We start from the raw sequence: 22,580 nt of genomic DNA on the forward strand, positions 1-22,580 counted from the left end.
TATCATTTTGCATTCTCACCAGCAACATGTGAGAGTTCCAGTTGCTTCACCTCCTCTCTAGCACTTTGTATTGTCGGATTTTTTTCTTTAGCCATTCTAATAGGCATGTAGTGGTATCTCGTGGTCTTAATGTGTCTTTAACTAATGGCTAAAGATGTTGAATATCTTTTCATGTACTTAATTGGCATATATAATCTTGGGTGAGTATCTGGCCAAGACTTTTGCCTATTTTTAAATTCAGTAGTTTCTTTCGTATGTTGAGTTTTGAGGGTTCTTTATATGTTCTGGATACAAGTTGTTAGATATGTTTTGCAAAAGTTTCTTGCAGTCTATAGCTTCTTTTCATTGTTTTAACAGTGTCTTTCACAGAGCTAATGTTTTTAATTTTGATGAAATCTAATTTATCCATATTTCCTTTTGTACATCTTTTGGTAGCACGTCTAAGAACTTTGCTTAATCCCAGGTCAAGAAGATTTTCATCTTCTAGATATTATAGTTTTATATTTAGATCTATAATCTATTTTAAATTATTTATATAAGGTATGAGATTTAGGGGAAGGTTTACTTTTTTGCATATGAATGTCCAGTTGTTCCATCACCATTTGTTGAAAAGACTGTCTTTTCTCCATTTAATAGTTTTGCACCTTTGTCAAAAATCAGTTGGCTGTATTTGTGTGGGTCTATTTTGGCCCTCTGTTGTGTTCCATTGATTTCTGTATCTTTCTCTTTGCCAGTATCAAACTTTCTTGATGGATGTAGTTTTATAGTGTCTTAAAATTGGGTAGCATAATCTTCTCCAACTTTATTCTTTTTCAAAATTGTTTTAGGTATACTAGTTCATTTGCCTTTCCATATAAAGTTTAGAATCAGCTTGTCTCTAACTACAAAATATTCTGCTGGTACTTTGGAATTATATCAAACCGTAGATCAATTTGGGGAGAATTGCTATTTTTACTTTGTTGAATCTTTCAATCTGTGAACATGATGTATCTTTCCATTTATTTCTTTGTTTCATTAGTGTTTTGTAGTTTTCAGTATATAGATCCTGTACATGTTTTGTTAGATTTATGCCAAAGTATTTCGTTTTGGGAGGAAACTATTGTAAATATCATTTTAAAAAATTTTGGCTTCAAATTGTACATTGTTAAGATATTAGAAGTACAGTTGAGTGTTGTGTGTTGCTCTTGTATCCTGTGTCCTTGCTAAACTCACTTATTAGTTCCAGGATTGTTTGTTTGAATCCTTGGAGTTTTCTAGATAGACAATCATGTCATCTGTGAATAGAGATAGTTTTTTCCCTAATCTATAAGCTTTTTAAGTATTTTAGTTGCCTGTTGCTCTGGCTAGGCCTAATGATAAACAGGAGTAGTGACAGTGGACATCCTACCTTGTTCTCAATCTAAGGGGGAATCAAATCTGTCTTCAGAATTAAGTGTGATGTTAGCTGTAGATTTTTTTTTTTTAATAGATGCCCTTTATCAGGTTGAAGAAGTCGTCTTCTGTTTCTAGTTTGCTGAGAGTTTTTTTCACAAATGGATGTTGATGTGGTTTTACTTCTTTACTCTGTTAATACGGTGGATTACACTGATTGATTTTTGAGTATTGAACCAGCCTTGCATTCCCAAATAAAGCCCATTTGGTCCTGGTTATTCTTTTTATATATTGCTGGATGCGATTTACTAATATTTTGTTGAGGATTTTTGCATTTGTGTTCATGAGGGGTTATTTGTTTAGTTTTCTTTTTTATACTGTCTTTGTGTGGTGCTGGTATCAAGATAATGCTGGCTTTATAAAATAAGTTAGGGAGTGTTTTCTCCTCTTCTGTATTCCGGGGGAGAGTATGTATCATTCTTGAAAAGTTTGGTAGAATTCTCCAATGAAATCACCTGAGCCTGGAGATTTCTTTTTGAGTTTTTAAAGTTATAAATTCAATTTTCCTAATGGTTATATCAATTTCACTGATTTCTGCTCTTTATTATTCCCATCCTTTTGCTTGCTTTGGGTTTATTTTGCGATTCTTTTTCTAGTTTTTTGAGGTGGGGGCTTAGATTATTGATTGAGACTTTTCTTCTTTTCTAAGGTAAGCATTTCGTGCTGTAAATTTTCCCTCTCAGCAGTATGTTAGCTGTGTCCCATAAATTTTGACATATTTTCATTTTAATTCAATTCAGTTATTTTTTGAATTTCTCTTGAGCTTCTTCTTTGGCCCATGGGTTGTTGAGAAATCTGTGTTTTTAATTTCCAAATGTTTGGAGATTTTCCTGTTATCTTTCCATTACTGATTTCTAGTTTGATTTCATTGTGGTCCCTTTATTTGGCTTTTGTTGAGGGTTGTTTGATGGCCTAGAATATGTTCTATTTTGGTACATGTTCAGTGGGTGCTTGAAGTATATTCTGCTGTTGTTGCGTGGACAGCTCTATAAATGTTGATTGGATTCTGACAGTTTTCTGTTTTTAGAATTTCATTTTGTTTTATTGTGTTTTATAGTGTTTTTGAGTATCTCTTTGTGTAACTTGTTTAGCTGCATAGGTAATTTATCAGAGTCTGTTGGAGTCAACATTTTACCAGTTCAAGTGAAGTAAAGAAACCTTACCTCCCTTTTGTCCTCTTCCATGTATAATTTTTTTTTTTTAATTTGGCTGCGCAAGGTCTTAGTTGCAGCATGTGGGATCTTTGTTGCAGCATATGGGATCTTTGTTGCAGCACGCGGCATCTTTTAGTTGCAGCACGTAAGCTCTTTTAGTTGCGGCATGCGAGATCTTTAGTTGCGGCATGCAGGATCTTTAGTTGCAGCACGCAGGATCTTTTTTTATTTTTTTATTATTTCTTTTTGTGTGTGTGTGTGGTACACGGGCCTCTCACTGTTATGGCCTCTCCCATAGCAGAGCACAGGCTCCGGACGTGCAGGCTCAGCGGCCATGGCTCACGGGCCTGGCCGCTCCACGGCATGTAGGATCTTCCTAGACCGGGGCACGAACCCGTGTCCCCTGCATCGGCAGGTGGACTCTCAACCACTGTGCCACCAGGGAAGCCCAGGATGTTTTTTCAGTTGCAGCATGTGGGCTCGTGGCATGCAGGATCTAGTTCCGTGACCAGGGATTGAACCCGGGCCCCCTGCCTTGGGAGCACGGAGTCTTAACCACTGGACCACCAGGGAAGTCCCCTCTTCCATGTATAATTACTTGTCTTAAATGTTTTCTCTACATATATTGAAAACCATATTGAACAGTATTATAATTTTTCTTTCAACTGTCAAATGTAACATAGAACATTTAAGAGAAGTCTGCTATATTTACCCATATTTTTGCTTCTGTCATCTTCTTTCTCTTGTTCCAGTACTTTAAGTTGTTGTTTTAATCATTTAATTATGTCTGAAGTGGAGACCTAGAACCTGTACTTTAACAAGTGCTCCTAGATGCTTCTTACAATCGTGCAAGTTTGTGAAGCATTAGGGACAATTACTGCGACTCCATTAGGGGCAAAGAAAGGAATGTTCTTCACATTTCAGACATGTTTTATGTAGTGGTTGTATAAATGGATTTTTGGTTAAGGTAGCTGGAATATAATAGCTAAGTAGGCAGGAACTTAACTAGTAATTTTAAGAAGAAATATGAACAAATTGGCTTTCTGTTCTTTTCAGTCTAAAATGCAAACAGTACACATTCTATTACTTTCATTATATGAGTAACTGTAACTAGTCTGAAACTAATGAAAAAAATGCATGGTATAAGATGATGTGTAGAGGATCCATTGTAATCTAAACACTAAAGCACTGTAACTAAGAGCCCGATGCTATCACGTGGTTGCATAGCATTATACAAAACCCTTCCTTAGGGTGCTGTTCTAGGGACATTAATTATTACCTGTGAGGATGAAGAGCAGTTTCCTTAGATTTTGTATTTGTTGCCCATTTGGTGGTAACTATCCATGGAGGATTTATTATGGTATATGAAACTACCATTTTTTTGAATGCCTAACTTTCACTGTGCTAAGGGCTTTGTATCTATCATTGATCAACAGTCGTGTGAGGTAAATATCCTCAGGAAACTGAAGCTTCAAGAGGTTAAGCAATAACTTCACTAAGAGCACAGAACCAGTAAATAGCAACTAGTAAGTCAGGCCTCGACTCTTAATGCTCATACTCTAGTCTCAGTGAAAGGCAGAACTATGTAATCTAGGCATTTGTTGGTACCTGGAAGTCATACATTCTGCTTTTGTTAAGGATGCAAAAGTGAATGGTATTATTGTCTCTCTTTTCAAGGAATTTACATTATCTGAACAGGGTGGGGAGAGGGCCTTCATCACGGAAAAAAATTCTTACAGTTCATTATGATTATTTCTTGATAAAACAATTATAGCTTATTTTATTTTATATAGTTTTTATGTCATGAAAAAATAACTTCATTTTAAACCACAGATTTGAGAGAGAAGATCGGATCACCTGGAATTAAATTTGGCACAGAAACCTTTTCAACTCCAAAAATGTTGGAGGAAGATATGGAAGTGGCCATCAAGATGGTGGTGGTAGGGAATGGCGCAGTTGGAAAATCAAGTATGATTCAGCGGTATTGCAAAGGCATTTTTACAAAAGACTACAAGAAAACCATTGGAGTTGATTTTTTGGAGCGACAGATACAGTATGTACTTGGCCGTTTTATCCTCTTGGTTTTGATATGTGAGCTGTGTCCAAGAGTTTGCTCAGAATAATAGTAACTGAGTACAATACAATCCAAGGCTAGGCATCTAGTGGCAGCGGGTTTTCAGTTATTCACTCCTTTGTGTGTCTTCGTCTTCTTTTTTCCCCTTCCCCCATCTCTTCCCTTCCTCTCTCATTTTTTCTTCTTTTTTTTCCTACACTTCTCCCTTCTCTCTTTTTCTGTCTTACATCTGTTTTATATTTATTGGTGGCACCCTGGGCACTTCTTAAACACAAACTGATGCTTGATTCTACTGAGATTTCTGTCCACTATTTTATTTGGAAGGAAAGTTACCTGTCTCACAGAATAATTTTCATCTCTTATATTATGGGATCTGTTTGTGTAAAATGTCTCTTCTCTTTTTAAAACTGGGCATATAGAAGTTAGGAATTAATCATTTGTTTTTACTTTAAAGAAATAAGAGAAAGATTTGAGAGGATTAAATACTCCTGTGAAAAGGAAATCCAATTGGATTCTAAAACACATCAAAGTAACACTTTTTGTCATTAGTCCTGAGAACTTTTAAGGATATTTTAAATTGTAGGAGAAACATTAAACAAATCTGATTTAACTATCCCAGACACTAGCATCAAAGATAATTGTGTTCATTGTTTTAAAGATTGTTGAATTTATAATCTGTATTCTGTTACCCTCTTTTTAAAAATACTTCTCTATTTGCTTCCTTTCTTAGATATTTTAAGGGGATTCATTTTAAATCTTGATGATGTTTATTTTTTGCACTTGCTATCTGGACCAAATTAATATTTTAAGTATACAGTTGACCCTTATTATTCATAGATTCCATATTTATATTTTAAGTATGCAGTTACTTCTCATTATTTGTGGATTTCATATTTGCAAATTCACTGCTTGCTAAAATTTATTTGTGACCCCAGACTTAGTACTCCCAGTACTCTGGTGGTCATTTGTGGACATGCACAGAGCAGCAAAAAATTTGAGTCACTTATACACACACGTCCGGCTGAGGTTGAACAAGGCGACCCACTGCGTTTTTGTTTCATCTCTCATACCGTACATGAGTGGCCTTTTCATGTTCTGTTTTTGTGCCACATTTTTGTGCTTTTTATTGGTAGTTTTGCTGTTTAAAATGGCCCCAAGCCGAGAGCTGAAGTGCCGTCTGGTGAGCTGTGACGTGCCTTATGGAGAAAACACATGTATTAGATAAGCTTCGTTCAGGCACCAGTTATAGTACTGTTGGCCATGGGTTCAATGTTAATGAATCAACAGTGTATGTTAAATAAGGTGTGTTTAAACAGAACAATGCAAAAAACAAGGTTATATATTGATCAGTTGATGAAATTGTAACCAGGGGCTCACAGGCACCTCACCCGCCTGGTATTTTCCCTCCGAGGAATGGTTCAGGATTTGCTAATTCAGTGTTGGCAGTGACTCTGTAGAACAGAACTACTACCTACGAATAAGACAACAGGTGTGACAGAACAGAGTTAATTTGGGGGTTAAAGGGCAACCAAGCAGTAAGCTGCTTCTTTCCTTTCTTACTATTCTCCCCCATTAGAATAGGGTAGCAGGAGGAGGGCAAGCACTGACCTAAGGGAACCCTTTCCCAGGACAGCTGACCCTGGGTGTCCAGGATCCCACGGACACCAGCGTCCAAGGGCACTCAGTCCCTTGTATAAAATGGCATAGTATTTGCATTTAACCTACACACGTGCTCCCATAGACTTTCAATCATCTCCAGATTACTTATAATATCTAATATAATGTAAATGCTGTGTAAATAGTTGCCAGGCACATAGTAAATTCAAGTTCTGCTTTTTGGAACTTTCTAGAATTTTTTTTCCAAATATTTTCTATCCGCAGTTGGTTGAATCCTCAGGCGTGGACCCCTCGGATACTAGTGTTAGAGCCACCACTATCTGTGACTGTGGTTGAAGGAAAAAACATGACAGATAAATCCAAATCGTGTAAAATTACAGCTTTAGGGGAGTGTCTTTCACCCTTTACTCGCACTGTTGGTAATGGTATCAGCATTTAAAAGCACTCAGACTTTTTCAGAGTGAAACCAGCAATGTAGTTGTTTTTTTAAAATAAGTAAGTAAATCAATTTATTTATTTGTTTATTTATTTTTGGCTGCGTTGGGTCTTCGTTGCTGTACGTGGGTTTTCTCTAGTTGTGGTGAGCAGGGGCTACTCTTTGTTGCGATGCGCGGGCTTCTCATTGTGGTCGCTTCTCTTGTTGTGGAGCACGGATTCTAGGCGCACGGGCTTCAGTAGTTGTGGCACACGGGCTTAGTTGCTCTGCGGCATGTGGGATCTTCCCGGATCAGGACTCGAACCCGTGTCCCCTGCATCGGCAGGTGGATTCTTAATCACTGCACCACCAGGGAAGCCCAACAATGTAGTTTTAATACCTCCAGATTTGAAAAATAAAGACATTTCCTTTGCATATGAAATACATTCATCTCTTGTTTCAGAGTTAATGATGAAGACGTCAGGCTCATGTTATGGGATACCGCAGGTCAAGAGGAGTTTGATGCAATAACAAAGGCGTACTATCGAGGTAAATCATGGGTGCCTTTAGTTTGTTTTGACATGTTCTTTTAGCTGAACAAAGAACTTTGCTTTTCTTGTTTCCCATAGAAGGATTTCTCTTTAAGAATATTTAAATTAATTCCAAAGTATTTTTTAAAACCCCAGGCTATTATTCTTCTAAAGATCTTGTTGGGTGGTAAATAATACTCTGTGCTATAGACTGTTTATTTCTGCCTTAGAATTACATGACTCATATAGGCATTCCCAGACCTAATAAGTCAGAAGTTGTGAAAAGTCTTCTCTGACTCCAGGGAAATGACTACATAGTCAGAGTGGAAACTAACATAAGAAAAAGTAAAGCCCTGGCAGACAAGATGGCATTTTGTTATGATATTTAATGTGGGTAAAGCCTTCTCTAGGCTTTACGAGTTCAGGGAAGTATGAGATACCTGTGAAAAGGAAGAGCTACAATGATAGGATCTAAGACTAAATAAACTGTGGGGGAAATTCCTCTTTTTACCTACCTAGCTTTCTTCTCTAAATTCTCAGCCTAAAACATATGTTCTTTTTGTGTGGAAAAAAATAGGTTGGGTTATTTCTTTTTAAGCTTTTGACAATGTGATGTGGCAGTATTACTTTTTAACTAGTATGGTTATTTTTGGAGAAAGTATTATCATTATGTCTCTCTAATTTAAAAGGACAAAACTGTGTGAGTCTACAATTATCTCAAAATAAAGTTTAACTTAAAAAAAGACAAAACTGGTCAAATGTCAAAATGATTTGATTCGTATATGAATAAAAAGGAGAAAACGTTGGAACTGTACAGTTAAGTAGCTCATTTGGGTTCCTAGTTTAAAGAAAAAGACCAGGTAGCTAAACATATTTTAATATCCACTGCCATAAGACTTTGTTCAACATTATTATCTTCTAATTTTTTTAACTTGACTCATCCAGTTTGTTGCAGACTTCTTGTTTTAACTTGTTAGATGTCCATGAATCATACCGTTTCTCTTTCATATGTTTACAAAAAACATTCTTTGCCAGAAACTAAAAAGAGAGCCCATAATTGTTAGTATTTACATCTTAATTTATATGGGTGATGTTCAAATTTCTTTTCACTTTGGTTCATTTGGACTAAAAGGCTTTAAATAGCATTGATTTCCCTGTGTTTAACATTTTAACTTAAAGCAATCTTAAGTGTATAAATAGATCTGTTAAAAGTTTTTTTTAAAATGTAACGTTTTTTAGCCAACTATGTTAAAATGGCAAAGAGGGTGGATACTGAGACAGGTCTTAAGCTTCAGCTTTTTCCCTCACATCCCTATTTGAATTAAGGAACAAACAGTGGCAATGTTACATGAATTTGAGAAATGGCATATTGGACTTATATGCTTTTTTTTTTTTTTTTTTTGAGGTTCTATCAGAGTGCTTTTGGTTGCTGACAGCAGAAAAGCAATTTCAAACCGACTTATTTAGCGTCTGTTGACTTGTTACTGGGAGTAGCTTTCATTTGTGGTTTGTTGGGACTGTAACCTTGCTGATTCTCCTGGCTGGCCGCCTCCCTGTGTGGGGTTCCTCTTCATGCTGATTTTCCTCTTGTCTGCAAGTTTGCTACCATCGACAGTGCTTTTTGTTCACATTCTTGGGGACCGAGGGTTACTTCCCACAACAGTGGACCAAAAGTCCAGAGCTTTTACCTGATTAGACCACCTTTGACCAGATTACAGTGAGTAGTCAGAGGAAGGTGATTGCCCTAATGGGCTTGGCACACTTGGGGCTCCCCCAAGGCAGAGGGAAGTTTAGCTGCCTAAACCATAGGCTATTGTACAGAGGGGGAGAGGTGTTCTTGGGGACAGGGCACTGGATGGCAGCTAGGCACCAGGTAATATCTGCTACTAATATAGATTCAGATGATATAATTAAATAAAGAGTAGGAAGAAAAGGTAAGGTGGGCAGAATGAGTTAAGATAGAGATTTAGTGATAGAAACACTATGCCTTATAAAATTACGACCGACTTATGTCCTAAAAATGTGTTATTCAAGATGCATAAAAATTATATTTAAAAAAGAAAAAATTTTTTGTAATTCATTTAAAAGACCTATTATAGCAAGACCATTGCTCCAAGGCATCGTTATGTTCTTAGAATGCTGGCTTAATTGTACAGTGAGACATGTGGAAACATGATCTCCTTATCGGTAGGTTAGAACAGAGCACAGATCATATTAGGAAGCCTTTGGGAGCCCAGATGACTCCTGTTAAACCCTTAAGAAAGTCCACCCTAGGCAGTAGAAACTGTACTTAGTACAGAAAGTTACATACAACATGAAGTAGATTTTTATTACAGTTTTTTACTGAGACTTGGTTCTCAGAAAAAAAATGCTTCTAAGTATATGTAAATTAGGTTATAGACTTGAGACCTATTATTTGATATCATACACATAAGTAGAAGGAAACCCTTATTTTCTTTTTTTTTTTTTTTTTTTTGCTGTACATGGGCCTCTCACTGCTGCGGCCTCTCCCGTTGTGGAGCACAGGCTCCGGACGCACAGGCTCAGCGGCCATGGCCCACAGGCCCAGCTGCTCTGCGCACACGGGATCCTCCCGGACCGGGGCACGAACCCGTGTCCCCTGCATCGGCAGGCGGACTCCCAACCACTGCGCCACCAGGGAAGCCCTATTTTCTTAAAAAATAATTTTTTTTCACAAATATAAATGAATATAAATTGTTGGAAATGAAACAGCTCTGGACAAGAAGCTAGTTATAAGTTATAAATGCAAGAATTAAGGAACAACAGAATTAGACTATGCAAGTCTGAGGTTTGTTTTGAAATTATGTGAGCATGGAATCTGTGACAGATTGGTTCATTGAATAATTTATGTGCTTTAGATTGTATAGAATGTCAAAAAGAATAAGGGACAGCATTTTAAATCCTGAGTAGTATCTATAATAGTATTTTTAAAGCCTTTGCCAGTGTTCGCTAGAGCAGTGTTTCTTAAACTTGACTGTGCACAGCAATCCCCTGGGGAGCTCATTAAAATGCAGACTGAATTTGTAGATCTGTGGGTGGCTCCGAGAGTCTGCATTTCTACAGCCTCCCAGGTGGCACTGATGCTGCTGTCGGCCACACTCAGGACCAGCCTACAGACCATCTTGTAGGATCTGTCAGTGATTTGAGGATAGAATTACTCTCTGCACATTATGTGTCTTGGAGAGTATTTTCTGAATTGCATTAAAATATAGTGACTTTTTTGGAATGATCTTATTAAGGAGGAATAAATACTTGCTATTGGTGATCTTATCATTGACACCAAAAATTTATTCAGAGCTCTGTATTTCTGATGCATGGACAAGTGAGGTAGTTTATTAACTGTTAGAAGTGATCCATTTATGGGTGACTTACTGTTATCTATGATAATGAAGAAACTTTTCCAATGGTGCAATTTTTAGGGTAGGTAGTATTGAAGGAAGATTGAATAGTAGGAAAATAAAGGTCTTTGTAAAATATATGGGTAGAAAACACTAGCTGCCTTTCACTATTAACAACAGAGAAATTAAAACAACTTTCCCCAAAATGGCTGGTACAAACACAGAGCTAGGGGTCCAAGGAAGAAAAAGAAGGGAGAGCAGTGTGGGGTGATTTTAATTTACTTTATTATTTTTTTAGGGTCATTTTACACCTCCCCCCACACGCACACACACACAGCTGGGTGGGTGTGGGATGTAGAAGTGAGAGGCCAGGGAAAGAAGGGAGAACCGTGCATAAAGGGTGCAGTAATGAGCCAGTTACTACTGCAGGCGGGGAGATGCGCCTCCGGGTGACCCCACCCCAGGGAAGCTGAGGTTTTTATCCCCCCTCACCCCTCCCCAGGCATCCAGTCTCCTTAGGGGGTGTGCTAGACCACCCCTGGCAGAAGAGCAGAGCGCCCCCTGCAGCCTGTGCTGGAGGGTCGGGGCGGGGAACACACAGGGCACCTGTTGGGGGAGGGGGTACCGTGCTCACCTCCCTGGTGGCTTAACTGAATCCAGGTCCCTCCTCCTCCTCCTCCTCAGAGGGCACTGTGGCCCACCCCGCCCAGTGTGGTCTCTCTACCCAGTCCTCCACTAAATAATTTTGGGTTTTATGGACAGACTTTTTCTTTTATCCTTTGCTCCTTGATTTTTTAAACAAAATTGTGCTTTTCTTAGTTAATCATTCTTACTGCCCGTATCTCTGGCACCATCTGCTTAGTTTTTTTTTGTTGGTTGTTTTTGTTTTGTTTTGTTTTGCGGTACGCGGGCCTCTCACTGCTGTGGCCTCTCCCGTTGCGGAGCACAGGCTCCGGACGCGCAGGCTCAGCGGCCATGGCTCACGGGCCTAGCTGCTCCGCGGCATGTGGGATCCTCCCGGACCGGGGCACAAACCCATGTCCCCTGCATCGGCAGGCGGACTCTCAACCACTGCGCCACCAGGGAAGCCCAATGTGGACCGTTTTTTAAAGGCTTTATTGAATTTGTTACAATAGTGCTTCTGTTTTATGTTTTTGGTTTTTTGGCCCCGAGGTATGTGGGATCTTAGCTCCCCAACCAGGGATCGAACCCGCACCCCCTGCATTGGAAGGCAGAGTCTTAACCACTGGACCGCCAGGGAGGTCCCCAAAAAAGTTTCTTAAAGTATGATTAAATAATGTTTTATTTGTAGTTTAAGTAAATGTTAGAGTTCAAGTAAATATAAATTTGTTGTCCAATATGCTAGTGTGATCTCTTCAGTTTTACTTCTCCTTCAATTCTGAGCAAGTCTCAGGCTGTGTCTGTCAATCTGCCTGTCCCCCACCCCTCAGTTTTGCATAATTAATTTATTCTTTGGTCCAAAGCCTGTTCTAGAGGAGAGAAGCCTCTGCTTTTACAGTCATAGTGAACTGCTGGTTTTTTCCTTCATTAATTGTTCTTTGGGTTTCTACCATATTCCCTCAGGTGATAAACAAACCTTTTTTGGCCCTAGAGTGTCTTAGGTAGCCCAGGTATGTGTGTCTTGAGTCTTAGTAGGAAACTCTTACACCTGGGCTATCTGGAAGGAAGAAGTAGCAGTGAGGAACCCTCTTGACTCCAGGGCGATTTTCTCTTCTCACCTGTTTTTGTCACTGTGCTGCCTGATTCAACAGCAAATCATTGGTAAAAACCCTCTTCCAGAAGGTTGATGCTTATTTTTAAAATGGGATATTATCAACCTAATGTGATAGTTGATAGTTAAAATATTGCGAGTATGGTATGGGAATTATGCAGTTAAAGAGGGTGAAAAACTAAATTAAACTCTTTTCCTCTCTACTATATATAAATATTTTACTCTTGGCACTGGTTCCTAAATTACATTCTTTAGCATTGATGGTATTCTGCTACTAAAATAAAATAATATAGATTTTTTAAAATAAGTAAATAGAATGAGAAAATTATGATTTTTTCTCTCATAGACTTTTCTTAAATCTGTGCCAAAAGAAATTAAGAAGCAGGTGACAGATATTAAAGAGAAGAACTCAGCAACTCTGTCATTCATGCCTAGTTTACTGTTCTCTCTGGCTTTTACAGTGTTATTAAATATATCAGTATTTTGTGGTGTTCCACAAGGAATGTGAATAATTTTGAGGGTACTTTGGCACTTGCACAAATTTGAGAACCACTATTCTTCGTAAAAATTGGTTCTTTGAATTAGAAAATAGAGTTTAAATGTTAAAAAATAGGGCTGCCCTGGTGGCACAGTGGTTAAGAATCCAGCTGCCAATGAAGGAGGCACGGGTTCGAGTCTTGGTCAGGGAAGATCCCACATGCCACGGAGCAACCAAGCCCGTGTGTCACAACTACTGAGCCTGCGCTCTAGAGCCCGTGAGCCACAACTACTGAAGCCCGCGCGCCTAGAGCCTGTGTTCCACAACAGGAGAAGCCACTGCAATGAGAAGCCTGCACACCACAATGAAGAGTAGCCCCCGCACACTGCAACTAGAGAACAGCCCGCGCAGCAACGAAGACCCAACACATCCAAAAATAAAATAAATTAAATTAAAAAAAAAAAGCAGTGCTACAAAGATGAGTTCAACATTTATTTACATAAAAATTGTTTTGAATATGTAAAAGTTTCCCTCACCCTGCATAGGATTGTTTCATTAATGTAAATAACATTTTTATTTTGTGAATTTACAGGAGCCCAGGCTTGTGTGCTTGTATTTTCCACCACAGACAGGGAATCTTTTGAAGCTATTTCCAGTTGGAGAGAGAAGGTGGTGGCTGAAGTTGGAGATATACCAACTGTACTTGTACAAAACAAGATCGATCTCCTTGATGACTCTTGTATAAAGAAGTAAGGTGGCTACTGTTGAGGGGGTGGCTGTAATTCTGTAAAGCTAAAACCTATTTTAGTTTTTGCATACACTTACAAAATTTAGGAAAGTTTTTAAAAAGACTGCCTTATACTTAAAAATTTCTGTGAGCTATTGTGTGATTGGTTTGGGTTAAAAAAGTTCACACTGGGCTTCCCTGGTGGCGCAGTGGTTGAGAGTCCGCCTGCCGATGCAGGGGACGCGGGTTCGTGCCCCGGTCTGGGAGGATCCCACATGCCGCGGAGCGGCTTGGCCCGTGAGCCATGGCCATTGGGCCTGCGTGTCCGGAGCCTGTGCTCCGCGGCGGGAGAGGCCACAACAGTGAGAGGCCCACATACCGCAAAAAAAAAAAAAAAAAAAGTTCACACTGAATCAGTAGTAAAGAAAATTAAAGGAGTACGTTTTGAAAGCCCTTTTAGAATTCCAGGTCCTTGCAGCTCAAATCCAACTCCTCATGTGAAGTCAAATCTAGACAGAGTAAGAATGTTAAGAGAAACATCCCAGAACTTCCCTGGTGGCGCAGTGGTTAAGAATCTGCCCGTCAGTGCAGGGGACACGGGTTCGATCCCTGGTCCGGGAAGATCCCACATGTTGCGGAGCAACTAAGCCCGTGCGCCACAACTACTGAGCCTGCATGTCTAGAGCCCATGCTCTACAACAAAGAGAAGCCACCGCAATGAGAAGCCCGCGCACCGCAACAAAGCGTAGCCCCCGCTCACCGCAACTAGAAAAAGCCTGCGTGCAGCAACAAAGACCCAATGCAGCCAAAAATAAATAAATAAGTAAATTTAAGAAGGAAAACATCCCTAGATGTTTTAATATCTAGCATAAGTATGTTGATGAGTTTAAATAGGTAAGCAGTTCAGATTCGTATTGTTTTGTATACCCAGAACCATTATGCTCACGTTTGTGAACAGAGTTTGGCATCCAGATAATTTCTCTGTATAAGTATTTGCTTACTGCATTATTAACGTTTTGCTGGCTTTGAGAATACTTGGTGTTTACCTTATTTTTTTTATAAGTTCTTGTATTAGTTGTCTGATGCTGTATAACAGATTAGCCCAAAACTTAGTAGTTTAAAACAACAAACATTTATTATGTCACAGTTTTTGTGGGTCAGGAATTTAGGAGTGGCTTAGCTGGGTGGCTTGGTTCTGGGTTTTCATGAGGTTGCTGTGAATATGTTGCCGGGGCCTGTGGTCACAGGAAGGCTTTTGACTGGGGCTGGGGGGGTCTGCTTCCGGGATGGCACCCTCGCTTGGCCATGGGCAGGTGGCCTCTCCTTCGGGCTGCAAGTGTCCTCAGCGTGTGGCAGCCGCTTCCCCAGGCACGTGATCCCAGAGGGGGCAAGGTGGAAACCACAGTGCCTCTTATGAGGAGTCTCAAAGTCACACGCCATCACTTATGTATGTCATTGATGACACAGACCAACTTGATTACAGTGGGGGAGGGGAGGCGTATGGTAGAATCATTGGGAAATATTTTAGAGAATTGGGAGTCACAATGAAACTAAAATTAGGAGTCCACTGTTCTAGACACATCAATATACTGACTTCGGCTTTGGCAGCAAAGTAGTTTTGTAGCCAATAAGAGTAAAATAGGTAATGCAGTATAAGACTTTCAGAGTGTAATTAAATTCAGGTGTTTTTAATAACCGAAGAGAGAAAATTAAAGTAGTATATAAAGAAAAGTGACATTTAGTCATTTTAAGGCTAGAGTAAGTGACTTTATAGAAAAGTGTCTTGCAGTTACAGTGAGATGGCTGGTGTTTACCCCCCCAAGAGCAGTGACAGTTGAAAATCCTGCTCAAGCACTGAGTGTAGCTCTCACCTGTTCTGGAAGGGCTGACCGCCGTCCTCAGGCTGTATGCAGTAAATGTAATAAAACAAGTTCTCAGAAAGTACCTTTACATGCATTTTTTTCAAATTGATGTGTAGTGAGGAAGCTGAGGCACTGGCAAAAAAGTTGAAGCTGAGATTCTACAGGACTTCAGTGAAGGAGGATCTGAACGTGACGGAAGGTAAAGTGCCTTCTTAACAGTTAACAGCAGGAAGTTTGTTTATTCTTCTTATGCCTTTTATTTTTGTTGTTTAGAAATCGTATTTGTAACGAGAATAGAATTTTCTCTTTGTCATGTATCATTAAGTAAAGTTTAAAGGCTGATGCTGCTCTGAGTTTGAGTCCTTGATTATTTACTAATGTCTTTGAATAGTTGTTACTCTACAGCAAAACTCCGGTGGGCTTTTGTTTTGTTTTGTTTTTTTTTTTTTTTTTTTTGTGGTACGTGGGCCTCTCACTGTTGTGGCCTCTCCCGTTGTGGAGCGCAGGCTCCGGACGCACAGGCCCAGCGGCCATGGCTCACGGGCCCAGCCACTCCGCGGCATGTGGGATCCTCCCGGACCGGGGCACGAACCCGTATCCCCTGCATCGGCAGGCGGACGCTCAACCACTGCGCCACCAGGGAAGCCCTTGTTTTGTTTTTTATCTTTAAAAATACAACTGGCTATGTGTGTGTGTTTTTCAAGCATACCTTCTAAAATTGCCACGTTAGAACCCCGCAGCAGTGGACACCCCACTAGGTAGTTACAGTGACCTAAACTTGTTTAATAGTGTCCTAGTTTAAGAAAGTGAGATTAGAGAGAGATGGTGGTTATTTTTCTCATTCCGGAATTGCTGCTCATTTTTTTAGATTGCAGCTCAGCTGTTGCTTCAGTGTCCCCTGAATAGTGGTTTTCAGCTAAAGAAAGAGTCTTTTTAAGACTGAGTCAGCTTTGTGTTGCTGAATATTAGTCACTATTCAGGTACTTAAAACTAAAGAGCCAGTGACTACAAGTAATATTTTATTTCTTTACTAATAAAATGCCAGTATATATTTATTAGTATTACCATTGTAATTAGGTATTACTCAGATAATTTTTAGAAGTTGAATTTTTTCAACTAGATTGTATACTTCTAACCATAATTTTAAATTTGTTTTGTAAGTATAAATATTATAGTAAGTGATGTGAAAGAACAGGTTTTACATGCATAATTATACTGACCTGGCAAGGTTTTTGGTTTTGTTTTCATTCCAGTTTTTAAATATTTGGCTGAAAAATATGTTCAAAAGCTTAAACAACAGATAGCTGAGGATCCTGAATCAATGCATTCAAGTAGTAACAAAATTGGTAAGTACCCAGGAAGTTTTAGCCCCATGTTTACCTGGTAAATTTATTTTCCATTCATTATTATCATATTTACTGGGTTTTTTTAAAGTACAGTGTGACTGGAAAGCGAGAGATGAGTGATTATTAACTTTAGTAGTAGCAGCTCTCACTAAAAGGTATATTGAGTTAAAAGATTTTTTAACTGATGAATTTTCTAAAGGTCTGTTCTTTTTGAACACTTGTTTCTCTGACTTGACACTTGCACCATCTCCGCACCTCTTCCCTTTCCTGCCACCTTGCTGAGCACCCATCCTGATTTTTAACATGAGATGCCAGCAGAGTTTAGTATTTCCTGGAGAACAGGAAGCACCTGTCCGCGTCTTACTTTTGGCCATGGCTTCTGGGAGGATGGGCGCCGGTCCTCTGTCCTAAGGACCTCCTGCCTGCACCCCACTCCTCACTACACACACACACACACACACACACAGCATTTTCTTGGCCTGTTTTAACGTTTCTTACTTTGCCCTTTTTATTGCATATGTTCCTACTGTCAGACACCTCACATGCTCTGAGAAACGACAGGGCAGTTGTGATAAGCCGTTGTCTGGTCTGGTCTCCTGGGCCCACCCTGTCTCCCTCCAGTCTGCTGATTAAGGCCCTTTGATAGATTCTGGTTGTGGAACACATTCAATGCAGGCTTTCTTTATCCCAGCATTTAAAGACAGTTTGGTCCATCCTTCCTGTGCGGCCTCGTGCCCCACTTTTGTAATGTACCCTGTTTATGGTTCCACCACAGGGCCCGCTGTTTCTTGAGCCTGCCTAGGGCTGTCTTACTCATCCCTTTGCTCATTTTGGCTCTTCCGTTAAGAATAGCCTCCCCTTCCCACCTTCTGTTGAGAACTGTGCATCCCTCAAGGTCTATGGAGAAAGCTCTCGGCTATCTGTCTGGCTGAAGCACAGCCTTCACTTCTCTTAAATGAACAGAGACCTGAGTGCAGGGCATTGCCAGGGGTCCAGTCCCTCCGTGTAGTTTGTCCTTTCTTATGAATTAGGTGTGGTTGACCCTTCCTTTGAACCATCTGTGGGATCTTGTCTCTTTTATGACACTTAACATAGAGTGTCCTGTAGCATCACTGCCTGTTTGTAGTGCCTCACCTCACTCATCAGATTGTAAGCTTCTTGGGGGCAGGAATCAGTCTTAGTAGTCTTTGTGTTGCTCATAGTATCTCTGGCCCAGAGTCTTGTGTATCGTGGACGATAAATAGCCCATAAACTGGAGATTACATCTTAGAACCAACATTGTTCAAAATGAAAACTCTAACAGTTGAAAGTTTTTCTTTAGTTCATCCCTTTTGTCTGCTCATCACTTTGAGTATCTGCAGACCATTTTGCTGTTGTTTTAGCCTGGATAGGAACATCTGACATCACTACCGGCTCTTATATACGCAGTATCTTTATCAACATATCACAAATTCTGTTGTTAACTACAGGCAGGTACTGTTGAGGAAGTTCTATGATGTAAAATTAGTAAGTGAAGTTATTAAAATTATCATATTTACAGATTTAAAATTTCAAAACTAGATTGTTAGTGAAAAGAGTGTGTAGAGAAGCACACAAAGGGAGGAAAGAAGACCATATGTGCACTTCAGCCTACATGTGTGTACCACATCACTGCAGGGATGCGTGAGAACTCTAAACTCGTGTGCCTTAGGCGAGGGGCTGGGGTGGGTGAGAGACTTCACTGTGACCCCTTTGGTTCCCTTTGAACTTTGAACCCTGTGTACTGGCTATTAAAAATAAATGAAATGAAAACAAAAGCTTAAAACTGTAAATACTTGCATATGTTGCTGATTTACTAAGAAGCTGGGTGCACAGTCTGCAGTAGGTGACCCTGAGGTCCGTTAGTGTTAACCTCTGTGTTTTCCCTCAACTTATCCAGGTGTCTTCAGCACGTCTGCTGGGGGTCACTTGGGTCAGAATTCAAGTACCCTTAATGGTGGAGATGTCATCAACCTCAGACCCAACAGACAGAGGACCAAGAAAAACCGAAATCCTTTTAGCAGCTGTAGCATACCCTAAAACGCTTCAGGGAGGAAGAAATTAATTGTATTGTGCAGTAAGATACATCCAGCTGTCACGGTATGTTACACAATTTTTTCGCAGACTTTGCACCTAATGGTTCTCTGAAAGCTGACAGACGTAAACAGATAGCACTGCTCTGCAGTGCTTTTCAGAGTGGAGCAAGATCCCTGGTGGAAAAATTACTGCCCTCTGGACTTATTTTAATTTTTTTACATTAGACGAAGCTTCTCCTGTTTTTGAAGGAATGCTATAAGAAACATCAAAAACAGGTTTTGCTGAATTTGAAATGCTGGAAAACGTAAATAAAATGCCTAAATATACTGGTACAGATTTTAATATTATGGGTCAAGGAAAGATAGCAACAGTTCTTTCTCTGAAATTGGTCATCTAGCTTTTCTAGGAAGTAGTATTGAATCTGAATACTGAAAAGAATAATATTGAAAGGCGAACCCTAATCTTGCCAGACTGCATTAGTATGTACTTCGGCAATGTTACTCGTGCAATATCTGTAGATGTGGAATGTGGAGGTACGTGCGCACGCAGATCCCTGGTTCTGGAGTAAACAGAAGGTGTGTGCAGTGTTTAAGGAAACATAGACTCTAACTCATTCATTCATGAAACCATTTACACATTTATGTGTATGTTACAAGTTTCTATTTTCAAATGAGAAATTCTAGACAGATATTTTGCAAAATGAGCTCAGATTTAAAAAATGCTTTTGTGCCAAAAATACCATACCTAATTTTCAGTGCTTTACCAGAATTTATACTGTTGATAATCTCTTTTAAAAGCAGTTTTCCTCTCTGACAGAGTAGATGAAAGAGTGTCTTAGTGCTAGAGCCCCTCCCAGGTGGCACTGGTTGCGTGCGGAATCTTTTCATCTCCCTGCACATGCATGGCGGGCTCGAGCTGGCGGCTGCAGGACCCCCGCCCTGTGCAGCGTGGCCGCCCTGTACCTAGTGCCTTTTGCTGTTGACAACGCAATCCTGAACTTTTAGGATTATGCTAACAATTTTTTTAAATACACAAGAGGTGATCTTTTGTCTTAAACCACATTACAGATTTTATAATGCCCTGCAACTCTAAAGCATCTTCTTGTTTACACATTTTTTGTATGGTATTTTGAGATTATCATTTAAAAATTTCTATAAACTTCAGTTTGTATAGCACTTTCTCAAGAGCTCTGTCAGCACTAAATGCAAAATAATTTCTTTTAATAAGTGATTTTAACATGTAATCATGTGGCAGAGCATACATTTTGTGACTTGGGACAGTAGCTTTCCAACTCAGATCATTAATTGCATGAACTCTGGTAAAACTGATTATCATTCATCAATGACTTGTTTTTAACCCCTTGCAATATACCTGGTTTTTACAGGATTTAAATATATGTAAAAATAACTTTTCTTGGAAAATGTGTCAAAGTCATTTTTCATTATTTCTACTAAATGCATAATGTTTTATATATTCCTTTTGTTTTTTCTCTCTCGTTCTTTTTTTTTTTAAGTCTTCCATCTGCACCACCCTCATCCCCTGTCCAGATTAATGTTGAAAACATAATAGAATTTTGTAGGGCATGTCTTTAAGTGGTCAGGAGTGAAGGTTTGCTTTTCATAATATTGAAATAATCTGGCATTATCTATTTCAAAGTAATATGTTTATTTTTATGTCACCAGTTGTCACCACTCCCATTGCTGGCAGTGGGATAGGTGTTGGGGAAAAACTCTGTTCCTAACAATGGGTACCCGCTAGTGATTCCCTTTTCTACTCTCTGGAAATACAGTCCCTTTAATTTTTGCACAAAATATATTTTGCGTCAAATAGTCTTTAGTAGCAGAAAAATCACGTTACATAAAATGCTGTAGTTCTATTTCACATTAATTAAATGTGTGTGGGTAAAAGTTTGTTATTTTTCTATATTAAAAAAATCTGATGATGGTTGCAGTTCCCCTGATATTTGTAATATAATTTTACGTATTTAGTTTTGTCCTTTTTTTTTAAACAAGAACTGAAGAGAGATCTTTGTTACACATTTGTATTTTTAATTTGCAATTCTGTATTTTACCTGACCATAATTAGTCATTTTAAATAATTAAGTAGGCCTAAAAATCAGCCACAAGTAATATGTTAAATACTTTCTCAATTCTAAAAACCTTCAAAATTGACATTATATTCTTTCACCTTGAGGCCTTTAATTCTTTTAAATAACTACTAATTTCTAATGAGTCATGGATGCTGAAGAAATACTAAGACCCCGGGACGTTGTGCATTTGTGCAGTAATAGCTTTCCTATGTCGTGGCTCATTTTTGGCTGTGGCGTGGCTGCCGTGTCTCAGAGTCCTCAGGATTCCTTTTCCTCTTTCAGTCTGCCTCTCAAATTAATAGTGTACAGATTAGGCCACATAAGGCGATATAATTAAATAAAACCAGGCTAAATGGTTTCCTTTTTATCTGCCCAGAGTTGACAGCACTCATGTACTTCTTCAAAATAAAGTAAAACTAACACTATCAGAAGAGCCCCTCCCCATTGTGGCCGCAGTCCTGTGCTTTCTGGGTGCCTCAGACGCTGGCAGCGCAGTGCTTGGGAAGAACTCACTGATGGGCTCCACTGTGCCCAGGGCTCCAGGGCTTGGGTCTCCTCTGGAGATCCTGGGATGGGGAAGTGGCCTCAGGACCTGACATTCCAACTTAAAGGGAACTACTTTAATGTAAAATATTGTTAATTATTTCCCTCCTTTTTAAAACCTTTGAAATAGTTACTGGTAACTTGCTAAAGTGCTCTCGTTACTGTTACGGTATCTGTTTCTCTGAAAACAAAATGAACTGACAGGTGAAAATCTGTCCCACACTGCAGTCATCTAATGAACAGAGAAAGTCTGGGCTGATGTGGAGTGAACAGGAAGGGGAGGATTTCCAGATGGTGACGGTCTTTGGGAACGTGAGAAAAACTTGGTTGTCTGCTGAATTTTCAAAAAGCTGATAAAGAAAAAATGGCACAAAAAGAAAATCTTCTATCTCACAGTGAACCTAATGATAGCAAATTAGTCTGACAAATCAAGAGGATTTTACTAGTTATCAGTGAGAGTTAATGTTTCCCATGAAAGAATAGATTTAAATAAGGTGAACTTGGGCTGGCATCAAAACTATCATGGATGTCCTCAGATTGTAATTGCTTTTTATGAAGAGACATATAAATATACAAAACTAATCTGCAGCTTGACTGGTTTTTTTTCTTGAATTGTGAAAGAATACCTATCTTTTAATGAAAATTGAATCTGATGATATATTCATTCTGAAGTAGTATTTGGGGAAGCTAAAGTTTTTGTGTATCAGTAGCACTAGTTATTTTGAACAAATGAAGGTGTTCTATAGTTGCTGCATTTATCACAGATAAAAGAATAATCAATACACTGGTCAACCTTGTTAGTGAACAAAATGCAATCTAAATTAAGGTATTTCATATTTAATATTAGAAAAAAATGCTCAATGCTGAAAAGCTCTCAGTGAAACAGCTACTTTTTAATTATTGAAGACAGTATAAATTGATATAACTCTTATACAAAAAAACTTTGGAAACATATCAGGCCATGAAAATGTATATACCCTTTGACCCAGTAAAACCCATTGCTGGGAATTTATACAAAGAAAATCAAAAACAAACGAAAGAAGGAAAAAGCTCTATGTACACAAATATGTTGCAGTAATAAGCAACAAACTGGAAACAACCTAAATGTCCAGTAAGGGGAATGGGTAAATTGTACAACTACATGGAATAGAGGTTCTTAAGTTGAGAA

General features: G+C 39.1%; 1 protein-coding gene across 2 annotated transcripts; it reads left to right on the forward strand.

Moving 5' to 3' along the window:
* Positions 1-4,483: 4,483 nt before the first annotated feature.
* RAB23 (RAB23, member RAS oncogene family) lies at positions 4,484-18,783 on the forward strand (the record flags this gene model as incomplete). 2 transcript variants are annotated; one of them, XM_079712987.1, is made up of 6 exons in its annotated part: positions 4,484-4,638; positions 7,155-7,240; positions 13,383-13,539; positions 15,496-15,578; positions 16,633-16,725; positions 18,644-18,783. In XM_079712987.1, 6 exons carry the CDS (start codon positions 4,484-4,486, stop codon positions 18,781-18,783), a joined length of 714 nt encoding a protein of 237 aa, XP_079569113.1. The 2 variants fall into 2 exon arrangements, with proteins under 2 accessions (XP_079569113.1, XP_079569114.1); XM_079712988.1 differs by lacking the exon at positions 16,633-16,725.
* Between the last annotated feature and the right edge of the window lie 3,797 nt (positions 18,784-22,580).

This window comes from Hyperoodon ampullatus (genome assembly GCF_949752795.1).
Source record: "Hyperoodon ampullatus genome assembly, chromosome: 10".
In the NCBI taxonomy this organism is placed as follows: domain Eukaryota; kingdom Metazoa; phylum Chordata; class Mammalia; order Artiodactyla; family Ziphiidae; genus Hyperoodon; species Hyperoodon ampullatus.